Source organism: Hoplias malabaricus, chromosome 2 (assembly GCF_029633855.1).
Source record: "Hoplias malabaricus isolate fHopMal1 chromosome 2, fHopMal1.hap1, whole genome shotgun sequence".
Taxonomy (NCBI): domain Eukaryota; kingdom Metazoa; phylum Chordata; class Actinopteri; order Characiformes; family Erythrinidae; genus Hoplias; species Hoplias malabaricus.
Window position 1 is genome coordinate 72,907,544 of NC_089801.1, and position 13,182 is coordinate 72,920,725.

Below are 13,182 nucleotides of genomic sequence, written 5' to 3' on the forward strand. Positions count from 1 at the left end.
TACCAACACAGCTCTAGGAAAAATTGTTCCAAATTGTTTTTTTGAGCTACTGTTTTGTACTCAAATGGTTTTCACCCAATTAACAACACTTTGAATTGAGTACTGGACTGTAACCTGCTCGACTCAACATTGATGAAAGCACAAAAATGTCGGGATCATTGCTTGGTGTCTTTGGGAAGTGGCACTTTAAGCCACTTTAAGCCACTGAGTTGTCTTAGTCAGCTACTGCGCTCCTACAAATCTGAAACCGCTTGGATCTGGAGTAGCGTAATTAAAGGAATCCTGGGCCCAGCTCCTCCATCACTTATTCACGATGCCCAGCCCTCTTTTAACGTACATTATCATCAGCTTCAGGAAGCCACAGACCCTGCTGCATATTAATGGGGCCTTAATCAGCATGCGCAAAACAATATCTTTGATGTTGGCGAGGATGTTTATGAAGACGGACACTTGGCACCGCCTCAAGACACTAGGTACCTGGGAGGAATGGAATATGAATAGTTGAATATTAATGACTCGTCGCGTAGGCGAGGGAAAGACTTGGGGAATGTGTTTTAGACTTTCAGATTTGCAGGTCATTTCGTCATGAATGCGGGAATTTAGGGAAGAACATTAGTCCTTCTGTCTTCGTGGAATGAGTATGCTGGGCTTGTTGCATCTTTTGTTGTTAGCATTCATTCCCTACACTTGTATTCATGCAAAAAAACATGTTCTGCAATTAGGGTCTAACATTACAAAGCAATCCTGTATCTGCTTTCTCTCTTCACTGATCAGAGGAAAGCTGAATAGGTCAGTTTAAGATGTTGCCCTCCATTGTAGTCCACTGAGATCTGTCCTAGATGTTTACGTTTTTCCTGCTGAAGAGAAAAGTGCTCTACATCAGTCTAAAGCCCCATCCACATGGATTCAGATCATGGACGCCCTCTACCAGAGCAGTACGAAGATGGTTGAATTATCATGCCAGTCCAGTAAGGCGCCATAGTGTACTTCTATAAGAGAGACATCAAAACACCATGAAGCAAGAGAGAAACAGCTTTAATTCCAATTCACTCCACACTCCCTATGTAAAGCACTAATAAAGTCATGATAGTACTGAATCTAGATAGTGGTGCATTATATATTTCTAATACAGCATCATTTATATTTATGGATATGTGGGAATATGAAATCTAGTGCTATCTGCATGTGTACGTTGTAGTTTAGTGACTTTGTAATTCACTATATAGGGAATGAGGAGCTGTTTGAGAGATGGGCACACCTCATTTGAACCTTGAATACCTCAGTTTTCAGTGATGTAAATCAAGAGGCCAGAATGTTTCTAAGCCAGTGATCCACATTACATTTTATAAATACACACATCCTACACATTTGGGCGGCACGGTGGATTAGTGGTTAGCACGTTCGTCTCTCAGCGCTGGGATCTTGGGTTCAAGTCCCATCTGGGTGGAGTTTCCATGTTCTCCCCGTGTCTGTGTGGGTTTCCTCTGGGGTTCGGTTTCCTCCCACAGTCCAAAAACACGGAGGGTAGGTGAATTGGCTTCTGTAATAACTGTCCTGGTGTGTATGTGAATGAATGTCTGTTTGTGTGAGTGAATGTGTGTGAGCCCAGTTATGGATGGTGTCTTTGTCCTGGGTGAAGCCCTAGTGCCTGATGCAGTCCTCCAGGTGGACGGTCGTTCCTGGTCGAGAGTACGCTGTGTGTTTGGCTGCCGCTTCTCGCCAGTGTGTGTGGATTGATTGAGTGTTCTGAGCGTTCTGAGCAGTGTGGATTGTGAAGCGTCCTTGGGTGTCTAGAAAGGCGCTATGTAAGTGTAAAGATAGATAGATAGGTAGATCCTCATCTTCATCCAATGGGAATTTCTTTTTTTTTTGGGAACTTTTTTTTTAACACATCTCCAATGTTTATTCATTGAAGTTGGTCACATTTTCTGCTTCTAGCGATCCAAGAGCACCAAGTCATGTTGAGGTTTGGACTCAGAGGTGATCCGTTTGTTGTTCTGAAGACACCAGCAGCATCTTTGTTTGATTTTTCCAGTTTTCTGGAAAGGAAAACCTGAGGAATTTTTCAGACCTGATGTAAGAATAGAACAAAAGTGAGGGTGACTCTTGTGTTGCTCTTCCAGGCCTTACACGGTTGTTAGAAAATATGTTTTCTCAAATGACCATTGGTTAATTTTTCAATCTAGTTAATTTTTTCATGAATATTTTTAACTGATGCATGTGGGTGACCTTACATCTAATCTACTTGGAAATATATTGCTGAAAACAAATGTCTAGAAATGAAATAAATGGAGGGTGGTGTTACCATGTTGTGTAAATTGTTTAGGTTGAATTATTTGTTTTTAATTAACATACTGGTTTTCATAATAATATATTTGTATATTGTCATTTTCTAATGAAATATGTATATAGTGATCCCTCACTTATCGAGGGTGTTACGTTCCAGGACCACCCGCGCAAAGTAGGGACGCTATATTTATTTTAATAATTATACATTATTTTAGTAGTTGTACACTACATTAAGTTTTAAAATCTACGCGCACACGACAGTCTGATGCTAACGTGAAATAGAAGTGCGGAGAGCGGTAGCTGAGCGCGAACGACTGGGATACAGAGCAGCATTCTCTGATTGGTCGCTTTCCATCAGTCAACCAATCATGTGTTGTTTACAATCTCCCGTCGGAAAGTAGCGCTTCAAGCGACCGGTTCCTTTTTTGTTGTGTATTCATCCGCTGAGTAAATACGCATGTTAATTATATACATTAATTCAATCACATTAATATTTATTGAAAAGCGAAGTAGCGAGGGACCACTGTATGTATCCAGTTTTGTCGAATTGTTGTTGTTTTTTTAACTATTTCCTTTGAACACATTAATCTACATTAAAAATGTAAGTTACCTATGGTAGCATTATGCTGAAGACACAAGTATGCATGCACATTTACATGAATGTATTAAAATCACAGGGCTCACACTGGTGTTGTTTTGTGTTCAGGTCCAGGAGGCAATAACACAGCAGCGGGGATTGCTCAGTCTCAGTCTCGCGCCATGATCGCCGCAGCTGCTCGCCGACGAGATTCCAGCCACAACGAGCTCTACTACGAAGAGGCAGAGCATGAGAGACGAGTTAGAAAACGAAAAGCCAGGTGAGAGTAGGCAGTAATTAGATACCGCATCTAATCGAGGTTCAGCAAGGCTTTTTTGGTGTGAAAATAAACCTCCTGGTGGGAATTCATAGGTGGAAGATGGTATACAGAGGAATTTTATTAATGTGTAGAGCGGTCAGAAGAGTAGATTAAATAGGCAGTTATCGTGGCAGGCACTTCAGTAATGTCAGTAATTAGGCAGTCAAAGGATTGCTATATAGTATGGGTGCTGACTGGGTGCCTATGGGTCTGAATACAGATAGAATTTCTGAGATATGAAGGGGTCAGTTGTCTGTGTCGTTTGTATTTTAATGAATGTGGTTACGTGAACGTGGGACCTAATCCCTCAGGACTTTTAGTCTTCTTATATCTTGGTAAATAAGGTCTAGACACCTTCGTGATGACAGAACTGTCTGAATAAGCAGCCCCACAGCCAAGGAATAAGCACTTCAATTTTAAGGCCACATACTTCAAATGTAACCATTGATGTCACATAATGACTCAAGTAACCAGAAATGCATGACGAAGCAGGATTTGCTGAACATCCTTCCCACACAGAGCATGGAACCAATTGTGCAAAGTACAGTTCAATGTTATAGTGATAAATAAAAACAACTGGCGGTCTGAATTTTTCATAGCAGTGGTGACATCTGAAGATTTAATGCCTTTAAGCAGCTGCTTACAGTCAAATAGCAGCAGAGAGGTGTAACATGGGCACATTCTGGTTGGTTGAAGCCCTTTTATTTTAAGCTGCCTATAGGTGTGGCCTAATATTAATCAGCATTTAACATACACCTTTATCCAGAGTGACTTCGCGTTTGAATCCTCTCTTCTCCAGGCTGGTGGTAGCAGTTGAAGAAGCATTCACTCACATCCGCCGCATCCAGGAGGAGGAGCAGAAGAAATCTCCTGGGGATGTGATGGATCCCCGTGAGGCAGCACAGGCCATCTTCCCTTCCATGGCCCGTGCTCTGCAGAAATACCTGCGCACCACACGCCAGCAGCACTGCCATAGCATGGAGAGCATCCAGCAGCACCTGGCTTTCTGCATCATGCACAACATGTCGCCTAAGGTAAGTCTCACACAGTTCAGTTGCTAAGATCAATTGGGCACGGACATGCTTGTTGCTTGTGCAATGGCCATAATGCAGCATTGCCAGTAGAATTAAGCGCTCTTGAAGACTTGTACATGAGCCTGAGACCACCGTGCTCAGTGCCAGGTGTCAAACCAGAAGGGGTTCAGCTTTCTAGCGCAAGGCTGTGAAGCAGTGGAGTTGCATTCTCAAGACTGACGAAGCTCCGTCCAATGTTCTTGGTAAGAGCTGCAGTGAGGTATACGATATATAAATAATAATAATAAACCGTTATTTCATATACCCTTGATTTCAGAGGACGCCACAGTTGAGCATCTGTCTTGTCAACGGTTGGGCAAATAATGTACTAAAGTCTATTTCAGGTGATTAAACATGTTGATGTTGTTTGTAAAGATACATGCCTTGGACCTCCACTGAGGTTTTCTTTTAAGCAGTTTGAAATTATTGCAAATTAGAACTGCATTATTACACTTGCAGACAATTAACTCAAATTCTCCAAGCGCACAATTAACTCAAATGAACGCTGTCAGGTTTAATTCAGGTTGGTTATGAAGCTGTCATTATCGATTATAGACCTAAAGCTGTAAGTCAGGAGTGTCCACGTGTTTATCTGTGTGAGTGTGTTTATTTTTGGGGCAGGCATTTCTGGAGAGCTACCTAACTCCGGGTCCTACGCTGCAGTATGGCCGTGAGCGTTGGCTGGCCCGGCAGTGGACACTCATCAGCGAGGCTTCAGTCACCAGCGGCCTGAAGGACGGCACCATTTTTCTGCTCAAGTGCATAGACTTTAGCTTGGTGGTCACCACTAAGAAGATCCCTTACATCAAGCTCTCAGAAGAGTTCATAGACCCAAAGTCCCACAAGTTTGTCCTGAGGCTACAGTCAGAGACCTCGGTGTAGACGTATTATATTTTTTCTCCTCTTTATCTCTATCAGTCACTCACAAGCTAATTTTTTGGTTAAGATTTTCTAACTTGGGTTAGCATTTTTTTTGTAATATATATACATATGAAAAAAAAAGATATATATATATCACATATTTGAATATATTTCATTTTTGTTTTGTTTTTTATCGGAGAGGCACATTATAGAGACAGTAATGTTCCAAGTTTCACTATCACAAGTGTAATACAAGGCTCCAGAAACAGTACAGTGAAGGGAGGTGATGGAACGGCTCTGATAGAAAGAAAGGTGGAAGAAACATTTGTAATAGGAGAGATATTCCTTTTCTCACAACCCAGAACCGGACATGTCCGGGCAAATGCACTGTGAATGGAAGCCGGACACTGGAGAGGATTTCTCTACTTGTTCTCCACATTTTTCTGTGCGAGTGGACACCCGCACTGCTCCCAGGCCACTATACTCTCTCTCTCTGGTTGTTATAGCAACAGAGCGTAAGGTCCACACGGTTGGCAACATGACCCACAATCCAAGAGATGACCTTTTTCTACTGTAAGTGCGTATGAACTCAACTGGTGCTGCTTCTTTTCCATCACCAACACCTTTGATCTGTCGTTTTCTGAAGAAACAATACATTATCACGTTTTACATTTAGACGATGCTGTTTTACACATGTGCGCAGCGTACAATTGGCATGTGTGTGTAAGATATGTGGTATGTTCACGAGTTTTGTATTCCACCGAAATTGAGATCATCGAATGGAGCCGGTACCAGTTTTGGGAGTTGCGTTATTTGGTTATTTTCTGGTCTTTTACATTTTATTAATCTATAAAGACCCTAACAAAAATGATTCAAACACCTCAAGGACACTGCTTTGTTTGTTGAGTATAATGCAAAAGCCTTTTGAGTTGTATTTATACAGTTTTATCACCAGATACCAAAAAAGAAAAGTTCAAAATCAGCCTATTTCCAGCACAACACTGTCACAACTGTCAGTGCAATTATATTCATCCACTGCCTGAAGACACTTCACTAAATAACAGACCTCTGAGGATGTGTCATTATTGTGTTATCCATCATTAGCATCCAGACAATCCCTGGTTCTAAGCTGTTTTATTTAAAATGGCTGCCATTTTTTTTAAATGACCTCCATTAAACCCTGCGCTTTTTCAAGTAATCATTGTCATAACTCCCTCCCATCTCAAATTCTCTTGTGTCCACAAGCGGTTGGCCGTACGGTGGTTTCCCAAATAGGGCTCAAGTCTAGTCCTAGAATATATCCTCCGTTCGATGGAAAATCTCAATTCAAAACTCTGTGTAGTCCAGGACTAGGCTTAATCCCTGTCTGGGAAATCACCCCCTAGGGTATGAACAGTGGTCCCTGAGATCACATCAGTCACTAAAAGACATGAGAAAAGAGAAGTGTGTGTCGTTTAAAGTGTGTTCACCGAACACAACCTCTACCACGGTTATTTGCAGCAGAACAGAATTCAGTTTGGTTCATTTATAAAAGAACCATACGTATAAACACTCTTAGTCTGCTTGTGGCGTGTCTGGAAAGACCTCGCAATTCTGAGGATACAGTTACATTTTTGTTTACCGCATTGAATTGAATGAACATAGATTCCAGAGTTCCTTATTTGGTTACAGGGTACATGACTGCAAAAACCATGTCTAGTCCTGTCCAACTCTTTTAGAACAGTAGCCAGCGCTACATTTACACACTGAGTTTTGCATTTTTGCTTTGCTCTTGAGGTTATTAACTTTCAGGTATTGGTTAAATGTAGTTTCCATATATTATTGAAAACCATCACCAGTGAAAATCAATGGTTTCCATTTTGAAACGAGTGTTCCACCGGCAAATTCAGACAGCCAGGGTTATTAGGTTGTAACAATAAAGGAACCAATCCCATTGATTGTAGGGTGGGGCTTTCAAGTTGCAGGTTAATGGCGGAGAGGTAAGTGCAGAACAAGGGCAAAGGAGTTACATTTATGCCACTTTAGAGGCATTAGGGGGTTATTTTTCTTACATCATGAACAAATGTGTTTCAAAAATTAACCAACAACTGGAAGGGGATGGTAAAAAACCTGGTGGTAGAGACATGGTAGCTGTTGTTGCTAGTAGCTACTGAAAGCTAGCATTAATGGCTGTGCTTGGTTATTGTTTATGGTTGAATTGTCCTCTTCTGGAGCTCAGCTGCAAACCATGGGGAATTCCAACTGAGCATGGGCACATTTTTCTAGTTTTTTAGCAAAAATAACAGGGGAGTGTGTCTGGTTCTGGTTCCACTGCTGGCCTGTGCTAATGTTATGGCCAAAGTTAATGTAAACTCTTTTTCTGTTTCTAATTTTGAGACAATGTTGGGAGACGTGAAGATGTGGTCACTGAGAAAGCACTTAAAAAAAAATAAAATAAAATAGAAAAGGCTACTAGCATTTAGCTCTCAACATTGTGTGTTGTGGAGGACTTCCTGCACCACAGTTCTGAGGGGAGTGTGAGTCTTGGTGAGCAGTAAGTGGAAGGAGAATGTTGCTTTTTCAGTTCGGAATGAAACATAAGTCCATTTATCATAATTTGCACAAACACTTTTCTGTCCTCTTCTGATGCAACCAGTTTTATCTTGTCACTTCGGAAACTTCTTATGTAGAATAATGAAGACGACTGGCAGAAAAAAAAAATATAAATATGAATGCAATTTTTGAAGCAAAATAATTATGCAAGCCGTTTCACTCCAGGGTGAAAAACACAATGCATAATAATGCATTCTAATCCGCCTTGTCATTTCTAAAGCACAGCCACTGAGTGCCCTCTAGGAAAATCACTGAGAGTGTCAGTCTGTTTGATTGGCACTTTAAGCATTAAATTAAGTTTAAAGGAGCAATACGTCATTTTACCGTTATAAAGTGGCACACGATTCATGAAAGGGATTTATATATATTTGGGTAACCCACAAAAAGTAGAACCAAATAGCTTTGTGCAACCAGTTTATGCTCCGTAGAGCAGGTCCTCCACATGGGAGTGACTAGGGTAGAATTATTGATGCATCCATGACACTTGGTGTCAGTGTAATGACAGTTTCAAAACAGACGAGTCAGTGGAAAGATGTCTGATTGCTCCTTTAATTATAACGGCTAACGGGGGTGACGGACTTTTCAGTACGGTGCTTTTCTGCCACCATATCCAACTGTGCTGTTACTTTTCTTATTCAACAACAGATGTTCCTCCTTCAATATCATTGAACACCATCATTGTTTTTGTTTTGTTTTGTTTTTTAAAGACAGTGATATTAATGACTGCTGTGTGTTGCTTTTACTTTATATGAATCTCACAATGTGACTGTGCCTCTTTTTACACAGTGTGTTTTGTATTTATACTGTATATGTGCATAAATAAATCATTCCTATTAAATAAGAAAAACTTCCATTTCAACTTCCACTTTTCACCTGTTATTCTGAAAGGCCAACATTTATATACCTGATGTTATGTTGTAATAAATATGTTTCAAATCTCACAACACAGGCGTTTGTATGAAATAAACATTTGTAAGAACCCTGTAGTGTGGCTGATGTTTTTTCTTCTTCATCTTGGTTCATTTTTTCAAACAGATGTCTCTCTAGAAGCGTCAAAACCATCTGTGAATGAAAAAGGGTTAAAGATTAGCTTATGTTCACTAAAGGGACTGTAGTAGATAGACATATCTGGTGATTTTAGTTCTTGAACAATATTGGTGGGAAACCTGCTAGCTGTAGCATGTATTAAAGGTATAACTTGATAGCTCTTAGCAATAGCATGTTTTGCTAAATGCTGTACCAAATACTTGTTTCTGTGATTGACTCGTCTCACTCATTTATTCATTAATACAGTCATTCGTCTTCTGTAACCACTTTATTTTTATTAGGGCCACAGTGCTGCTAAGCCCCCCCAAGAATTAATGGGTGAATGTCAGGAAACAAAGCCTGGACAGGACGCTGGAACCCACACTGACGGTTAAAAGGTATTAAGACGTGAATACACTTGCTTTGGTTTATTTACTGAACGTTTGACTCAGATGCACTGTGCTTCGATTAAAAAAAAAGCTGACCATTTAAAAACACAGGAGCCTTTAGAACACACAAGTCTAGGGTGACCAGACGTCCTCTTTTACCCGGACATGTCCTCTTTTTTAGACTTAAAAAATGTCCGGGCGGAATTTCACAAACTTGTTGGATTTTGTTTTTCTAGAGCTTACATAGAACTTCGAGAAGCGTTTCGTTCACAAACTAGTCCCGCCCTCCCCTACTCCGATTGGTTCACTTGAGTGAGAAGGGGGCGTGGTGAAGTAGCCTAAAATCTTCTGATTGGACGGTCTGACTGTAGAGCTACCGTCATTGGTCGATAACCTTCTGTGTAAACATTTAATTGGTCAGTCTGCACGTCGGTAGTCCTTGTTTACGTCAGGCAAAGCTCATGTACCCACCCTCATCTCGAGCAGCTATACCGAAACGTAAATGTAAGTTCTCGGATGAATTAAAAAAGAAGGTAAACCCTACACAAGTCTATCCCAAACATACACGTCCACACCAAGCACCCTACAGGTCTTTTGCTCTATGGTTCTCCATGTTGCTGACAGCTTTTGGGGTCATGGTCTAAAGATAGAGAAGTGGGCTTGGGACCCAAGGGTTGGAACCCTGAGAGCAAGGAGACGGCGGACCACTGTTGTTCCACTGAGGGCAAAGTTGGAGGTCCACTAGTGTTTTACACAGCGTTTTCTGGGCGGACCGCTGCTGATTAAACAGAATCTTAGACAAAATGCCACATTTTAGCACTTTTCCATTCACGGTACAGTTTACATTGTTTTCCTTCATTAGGTTCTTTTTGTTATTCTTTATAAATAAGATTAGTAAATCATTTAAATCCAGCACAGTGTCAACATCTTTATCATTTAATCATTTTTTATCAGGCTTTTACTCATTATTATATCTCTCATAGTTGTTGGTAATATTTGTATTAGTGTGTTTTCCAGAATAAAAGTCTCTGTGAATGTAAACTCTGTTTGAGGAGATTATAAATGAGTTATATCCTGTACAGGACAGTAATCTGAGTGCTCCGATGGTGGACCAGCAGTGGTCTACAGTCAGTGGTGTGACAGCCTTTTTATGCCTGTGGTCTGATATATGCTCGCTGTCTGGGTGTTGAGAATCTAGACAATGCTTAACAAATCCCAACTGCTGGCCGCTGATCTAGAGACTAACCAGTGACAGGAATGCTCCCGAAGTCTAAAAAGCATTAACTTAATCAGACTTTGACCTGTTAATACAGAAAGTAAACCAAAGATCCAAATAAAATATGCCATTCATAAACTGTATAAAACTTTTTGAATAATTTAAATAATTTTGTAACTCCAGTCTGTTAAGGGTTACTCTTTAGAGGACAGGCTGAGTTTGAATGTCCTAATTAGCTTCCTGTCTGTCTCTTGCAGAGACCTAATTAGTGTTTTATAATGTATAAAACCAAGCTTGACACATGCACATTTTTCACCTGGACACAAAGCTGTCCACCGCCTCCTCAGTGCTTTTCTATTTTCAGAATAGAAGTTAATAGCTGGATGCTTCCAGTCGGCCTCCTGGGAGACGGGCTGCTTTGGTGGCACAGATTTGCACCAGGCTTCTAGTGTCGGTTGTGTGGGGATGCCCCGCTCAACCACTCGCTATGCAGAATGCAAGCTAATGAAGCTAAATAATTCAAACAGGCGTGAATAATTCAGGGCCGGGGCAGAGAGGTGCTGTACAAAGAGAGAGAGAGAGAAAAGGAGAGAGGGGGGGGACCTTATATTAATGAGAGATCCAGATTATGGATGGACACACAAGTCTCTCACACACACATTGTGAAAGCGTTACTTACTGAAAAATGTCATTGCTCAGTATAGTATCTTGCGTTCTCAGTCCAGGAATTTTTAAATATCCACAGACACCTGTTCATCAAACATTTCTTCTGAAATCAGAGGTTTATACGTTTAATTGTTTGTCCCATTTGCTTCAGCCTCAAGATTATGTTTAGAAAATTGTAGACTTAAGATGTTCCAATGGCTGTGAGGAAGGTGATGGTTTCAGCCATGAGATCATTAGTGAGGTCAGGTCCTCACACTGGATGATTAGATCTGGTTTCCACTCCATTTCATCCCAAATGTGCTGAATGGAGCTCTATCAACCAAACACAGATCTACTCCTTCATAGGCTAATGTGCAGCTGCTCCAGAGGGTCCTATTTAATGTCATGAATTCTTGTGGACATATCCATCAGAGAGGGTCCTGGAGGAGCTGGGAGAATGAGGAACTGAGGACGTCCTGAAGTGTAATTACACACTTTGTATTCTCCAGATGTTTCATATTTAGTAGAAGCCTCACAACACTTATGTTGGCAAAAGGAGGTTGCACAGAGTAATAATTGTAGGGATCCAATTAATCCATAGGCTGTGTATTCAAAGTGCTCTCATGGCTCCCTTAACAAAATCAGAGCTTGTTGTGTGTTGAGTTTTATTGGGCTTAAGTTGTTTCAATAACGGTTATTATATTACCAGCGTGATTAATTATAAAAATTAAACATGCATACAACATAGAAACAGAATGCAAAAGAGTCCAGAGATTAAATAACATTTATTACCATCTCATACTCGTACAGATGATTATGGCTTGTTCTTCAGATGAATTAATATATTATATGCAAAGTATATTCTGCTAAAACACATACATTCATTCATTCATTATCTGTAACCCTTATCCAGTTCAGGGTCGCGGTGGGTCCAGAGCCTACCTGGAATCATTGGGCGCAAGGCAGAAATACACCCTGGAGGGGGCGTCAGTCCTTAACAGGGCAACACACACTCACTCACACCTACGGACACTTTTGAAGTGCCAATTTACCTACCAAGGTGTGTTTTTGGACTGTGGGAGGAAACCGGAGCACCCAGAGGAAACCCACGCAGACACAGGGAGAATACACCTCACTCCTCACAGACAGTCACCCAGAGGAAACCCACGCGGACACAGGGAGAACACACCACACTCCTCACAGACAGTCACCCGGAGGAAATCCACACAGACACAGGGAGAACACACCACACTCCTCACAGACAGTCACCCGGAGGAAACCCACACAGACACAGGGAGAACACACCACACTCCTCACAGACAGTCACCCAGAGGAAAGCCACGTGGACACAAGGAGAACACACCACACTCCTCACAGACAGTCACCCGGAGGAAACCCACGCGGACACGAGAAAACACCACACTCCTCACAGACAGTCACCCGGAGGAAACCCACACAGACACAGGGAGAACACACCACACTCCTCATAGACAGTCACCCGGAGGAAACCCACACAGACACAGGGAGAACACACACCACACTCCTCACAGACAGTCACCCGGAGGAAACCCACACAGACACAGGGAGAACACACCACACTCCTCACAGACAGTCACCCAGAGGAAAGCCACGTGGACACAAGGAGAACACACCACACTCCTCACAGACAGTCACCCGGAGGAAACCCACGCGGACACAAGGAGAAAACACCACACTCCTCACAGACAGTCACCCGGAGGAAACCCACACAGACACAGGGAGAACACACCACACTCCTCACAGACAGTCACCCAGAGGAAAGCCACGTGGACACAAGGAGAACACACCACACTCCTCACAGACAGTCACCCGGAGGAAACCCACGCGGACACAAGGAGAAAACACCACACTCCTCACAGACAGTCACCCGGAGGAAACCCACACAGACACAGGGAGAACACACCACACTCCTCATAGACAGTCACCCGGAGGAAACCCACACAGACACAGGGAGAACACACACCACACTCCTCACAGACAGTCACCCGGAGGAAATCCACACAGACACAGGGAGAACACACCACACTCCTCACAGACAGTCACCCGGAGGAAACCCACACAGACACAGGGAGAACACACCACACTCCTCACAGACAGTCACCCAGAGGAAAGCCACGTGGACACAAGGAGAACACACCACACTCCTCACAGACAGT

General features: G+C 42.1%; 1 protein-coding gene across 1 annotated transcript in view; it reads left to right on the forward strand.

Annotated features, from left to right (window-relative positions):
• The window catches only part of LOC136687139 (vang-like protein 1), a 70,968-nt gene extending 62,283 nt beyond the window's left edge, over positions 1–8,685 (forward strand). The window contains exons 7-9 of the mRNA XM_066661406.1: positions 2,996–3,146; positions 3,985–4,219; positions 4,880–8,685. Coding sequence (XP_066517503.1) covers positions 2,996–3,146; positions 3,985–4,219; positions 4,880–5,140 — 647 coding nt within the window. The 3' untranslated portion in view covers positions 5,141–8,685. The remainder of the gene's footprint in view (positions 1–2,995; positions 3,147–3,984; positions 4,220–4,879) is intronic.
• Positions 8,686–13,182: the final 4,497 nt, after the last annotated feature.